Source organism: Narcine bancroftii, chromosome 12, assembly GCF_036971445.1.
Source record: "Narcine bancroftii isolate sNarBan1 chromosome 12, sNarBan1.hap1, whole genome shotgun sequence".
Lineage (NCBI taxonomy): Eukaryota > Metazoa > Chordata > Chondrichthyes > Torpediniformes > Narcinidae > Narcine > Narcine bancroftii.
Genome location: NC_091480.1, coordinates 83,322,091 through 83,326,198, shown reverse-complemented (window position 1 = coordinate 83,326,198; position 4,108 = coordinate 83,322,091). Strand labels below are relative to the sequence as shown.

Genomic DNA, 4,108 nt, shown 5'->3' with positions numbered 1-4,108 from the left:
GCCAAACCGGATGCATGCGTTGCACTGGAAGAGGCCCGCGGACCCAGGACACTGATGGCAACAGGTAAGTAGTGAGCTTATTGTTATTACAGTTGTGTTTGAATAAGATAGCACCGCACAGAATGAAGAGATGGCCATTACTTATGGCTTGCCATTGTGGTGACTCTCTTAAAGTGTCTCCTTATCCCTGCTTAGTAAGAGTCCTTATCTTTATTAGTATATTTTAAGTATATTAGTAAGGCTTTATTTGAAAAATTAGGGGAGGCTTTCAGGTGGCTCTGTGGAGGGGGAGGAACCTGCAGATACAATGATGGTTAAATGTTTTCAATGAATGTGACTGAAATAAAATAAAATGCTTTAAGTTTATATATTTTGCATAGTATTTTTGCCTTTTAAACTGTTTATTTTTAATGTAGGTGCATTAGTTAGGCATGGTAAGAGTGTGTCTCAGGAAACCAGAAAACTCACTTATCTGGCATCTACCAATCTCCAGTAAGTGCAGAATAGTAGTAACTAAGGATGAAGAGGGTCTTGGAGAAGAATGTACAGATGGTGGTGCTACCATTAGTCTTGAGTCCTTGTCTTGTACTTTTTTTCTATTTTATATTTCATTTTCTTTTTTAATATCATTAGTTCTCTTACATTTTCCAATTTTTCAGATTTTTAATGCTGATCAAGAATTAGTTTTTAAATAATTTTGGAATGTTTTGTATGTCGGAAACATCCATTGTGTTTTGACAACTTTGATAACTGGCTGGCTCTGTTTGGGAGTGTAACCTTGTCCATCGGCATTGTTTTCTCAGCTGTTTCACGGGTGGATCCTTAAGGGTGATGAGTGGGTGGGTGGGACACAGCTGTAAAAGTCAGTCCGCGTTGTAATAAAATAAACAACAGAAAGCAGTAGAACCAATTAAGTGTACAACAGTTTCTTTATTTAACCTTGGTAACGCTAGCGGGAATGAGGGGTGATAAAAGAATGAGTTCAGTAACTCTTCTCTATACTGAGCCTCACTCAAAGCATCGGAGTGTTCATTGTACTTTTATACACCTTTTGGGAGGGGTCTGCGTGAGACCCTTACAAGTTTCACTCAAGTATCACACACCCGGCCATTTTCTGTTCACAATAATGTTCCCCTGTGGTGTCTGGAGATGTCCTTTACTCAAGGTGTATTGACATTCTTGTGGAGCTAGTTACTATCTCACTACAGCACAGAGAAGGTCATGTTTAGAAGGCAATTATATTCCCACCATTTTACAAGCAGCTACTGTATTTTCTCATCTAACCCATTAACCCTTTGTTAAGCGTTTTGTTAAACTTAATCTTTCACACAACTTTACTTGAAGCCACCACTTGGCATAAAATGGAGGACGTAAGGAGGTTATGGCTGATCTTGTTTTCCGTAGGTCATAGTGTGGTTGGCTCAGTGGCACAGCTGATAGAGTCACTGCTTCACAACTCCAGTGACACTGGTTCGACCCTAAGTACTGGTCCTGTCTGTATGAAGTTTGCACGTTCTCCCTGTGATCGATCTCAGGGGCTTCCCACAGATTCCTTCCACATCCCAAAACTGTGAGGGTCAGAGGTTAACTAGCCACTGTAGAATTTGTCTGGTGATTTGAGTGGGAAGTGGAGGGAGAATAAAATAGGATTCGCATGAAGGTGCGCATCATGTTTGGGAATGGACTTGACAAGAGGAACAAATGCAAAGAAGATTGGGAATGGGTGGAAAAACACAAAACTTGATTTCCATTACAATGAGAGTCCTTCCAGATGGTTTTAAAAATGGCAATATAATCCATTCATAAATATTATATATATAAATATATATATATTCTTCTTTGGCTTGGCTTCGCGGACGAAGATTTATGGAGGGGGTAAAAGTCCACGTCAGCTGCAGGCTCGATTGTGGCTGACAAGTCCGATGCGGGACAGGCAGACACGGTTGCAGCGGTTGCAAGGGGAAATTGGTGGGTTGGGGTTGGGTGTTGGGTTTTTCCTCCTTTGTCTTTTGTCAGTGAGGTGGGCTCTGCGGTCTTCTTCAAAGGAGGTTGCTGCCCACCGAATTGTGAGGCGCCAAGATGCACGGTTGGAGGCGATGGTCAATGTGGCAGGTACCAAGAGATTTCTTTAGGCAGTCCTTGTACCTCTTCTTTGGTGCACCTCTGTCACGGTGGCCAGTGGAGAGCTCGCCATAGAACACGATCTTGGGAAGGATATATATAAAACACATGCACACACACAGTAGAACATCCAATGAAGTACACCTAAAGTGTAATCTTTGGTGCACCTCTGTCACGGTGGCCAGTGGAGAGCTCGCCATAGAACACGATCTTGGGAAGGATATATATAAAACACATGCACACACACAGTAGAACATCCAATGAAGTGTAATCGTTGGTATATCCGTGTGAATCCTGCAGAGAGTTTTGCACACATCAAGATGAGGCAACTATGATATGTTTAACAATCCGTCTTAATGATGTTTAAGGAATAACAAGACTAGTTCTGTCTTTGTTGCTCTTCTTTTCAAAACAAGGCATCAGAACTGTTTTTCAAATGTCTTGACCTGAAACATCAGCACTCCATATCCCTTTACAGTTGCTGTCTGTCCGACAAAATCTCTCCAGTAGCAATAGATCTCTTAAGATGGCCTAGAAGGGCCTTAGTTTAACATTCACCTGAAAAGCATTAGCTACAATGATGTACCACTGCTTCGCTATTGAGAAACAACTCAAAACTGTGGCTCAGTCAACACAACATTCTCTAGTTAATGGCCTTCCCACACCGTGCAACGTCGCCATAGAGCGGAAAATTGAAGGAATGGCTTCGCCATCAACAATCCTAGATTGAGCTCTTGACGTCACCAGCGAAGATGCCAACCAGGTTTAGAAAGCTGAGAGGACACGTCAGCCATGGCCATGGCCGCATTGGGAAACACAGGAAACATCCTGGCAGTCGAGGCAACGCTGGTGGAATGCATCATCGTAGGATCAACTTTGATAAATATCACCCTGGTTATTTTGGAAAAGTTGGGATGAGACATTACCATTTAAAGAAGAACCAGTTATTCTGTCCTATCATAAATGTGGATAAGTTGTGGACACTGGTCAGCGAACAAACCAGATTAAACTATGCTAAGAAGTCTGATGGACCAGCACCTGTAATTGATGTTGTACACGCAGGTTACCATAAAGTTCTAGGTAAAGGAAGACTTCCAAAACAGCCGGTCATTGTCAAGGCCAAGTTTTTCAGCAGGAAAGCAGAAGAGAAAATCAAGGAAGTTGGAGGAGCCTGTGTGTTAATGGCATAAACTAGCTGGGTGCAACAATAAAAAAGAACACGCTTTAAAAAAAAACAATCCTAGATTGACAAGGCTGAAGTAGTAATAGAATGAAGAGGAAGAATAGAAAGAAGGAGGGGGAAAAGGAGGAAAAGAAAAGAAGGCTGAAAAAGAAGGGGGAGGAGGAGGAGAAGACGACGGCGATGAGAACATGCAACTCATGGAGTAAACGAGATCCTGGTGATTACATGGCGTCTTAAATCATTGGAAGTTGGTAGGCCATGTCATGGTTCACTCCTTTTACAGAGCTTGGAATGGCCTGACAGGAAACAGGGCCTGTGCTCTACGATTCTACATCAGGGAAAAGATCACCGCTGACCAGAAACTCATTATAATTCTATACCAGAGGTGAGATCATTCACAAGTCTTTTTCCCATTGTTCACTTGGCAGATTGCCTCGCTTGGATAAACTATATGTGGATAATTGTTGGCCAAGGTTTCACCGAAAAGATTTTCTCCAAGCAAACTCAGCCTTGTACAGGAAAAGTAAAGAAGCTCCAGCAATTTTCAAGCATTCTACAAAAGTCCATTCCTTTCACTAGTGTGACAGAAGAAATGTCAACAAGAGGAACAAGATGTGCCTGGCCACATCGCCCATCCCTTTGCTTTTTCCGTAGCCAGTATCAAAATCACACAGCATAGCAAGTTCCGTTCAGATCATGAAATCCTGTATAATTTGGGGCTGTCATTAACCATACTGAGTACCGTCTATCTGACTGTGAAGCATTGTTTATTAAACCAAGCCCAAAGTGAGTAATGAGAGTTTA

The 4,108-nt window shown here is 42.1% G+C and overlaps 1 protein-coding gene across 1 annotated transcript; it reads left to right on the top strand.

Moving 5' to 3' along the window:
* The first annotated feature begins 2,873 nt into the window (after nt 1-2,873).
* On the top strand, nt 2,874-3,359 carry LOC138747736 (large ribosomal subunit protein uL15-like). Its single transcript, XM_069907256.1, has one exon. The coding sequence runs from the start codon at nt 2,874-2,876 to the stop codon at nt 3,309-3,311; it is 438 nt and encodes a 145-aa protein (XP_069763357.1). The 3' UTR covers nt 3,312-3,359.
* The last annotated feature ends 749 nt before the right edge of the window (nt 3,360-4,108 follow it).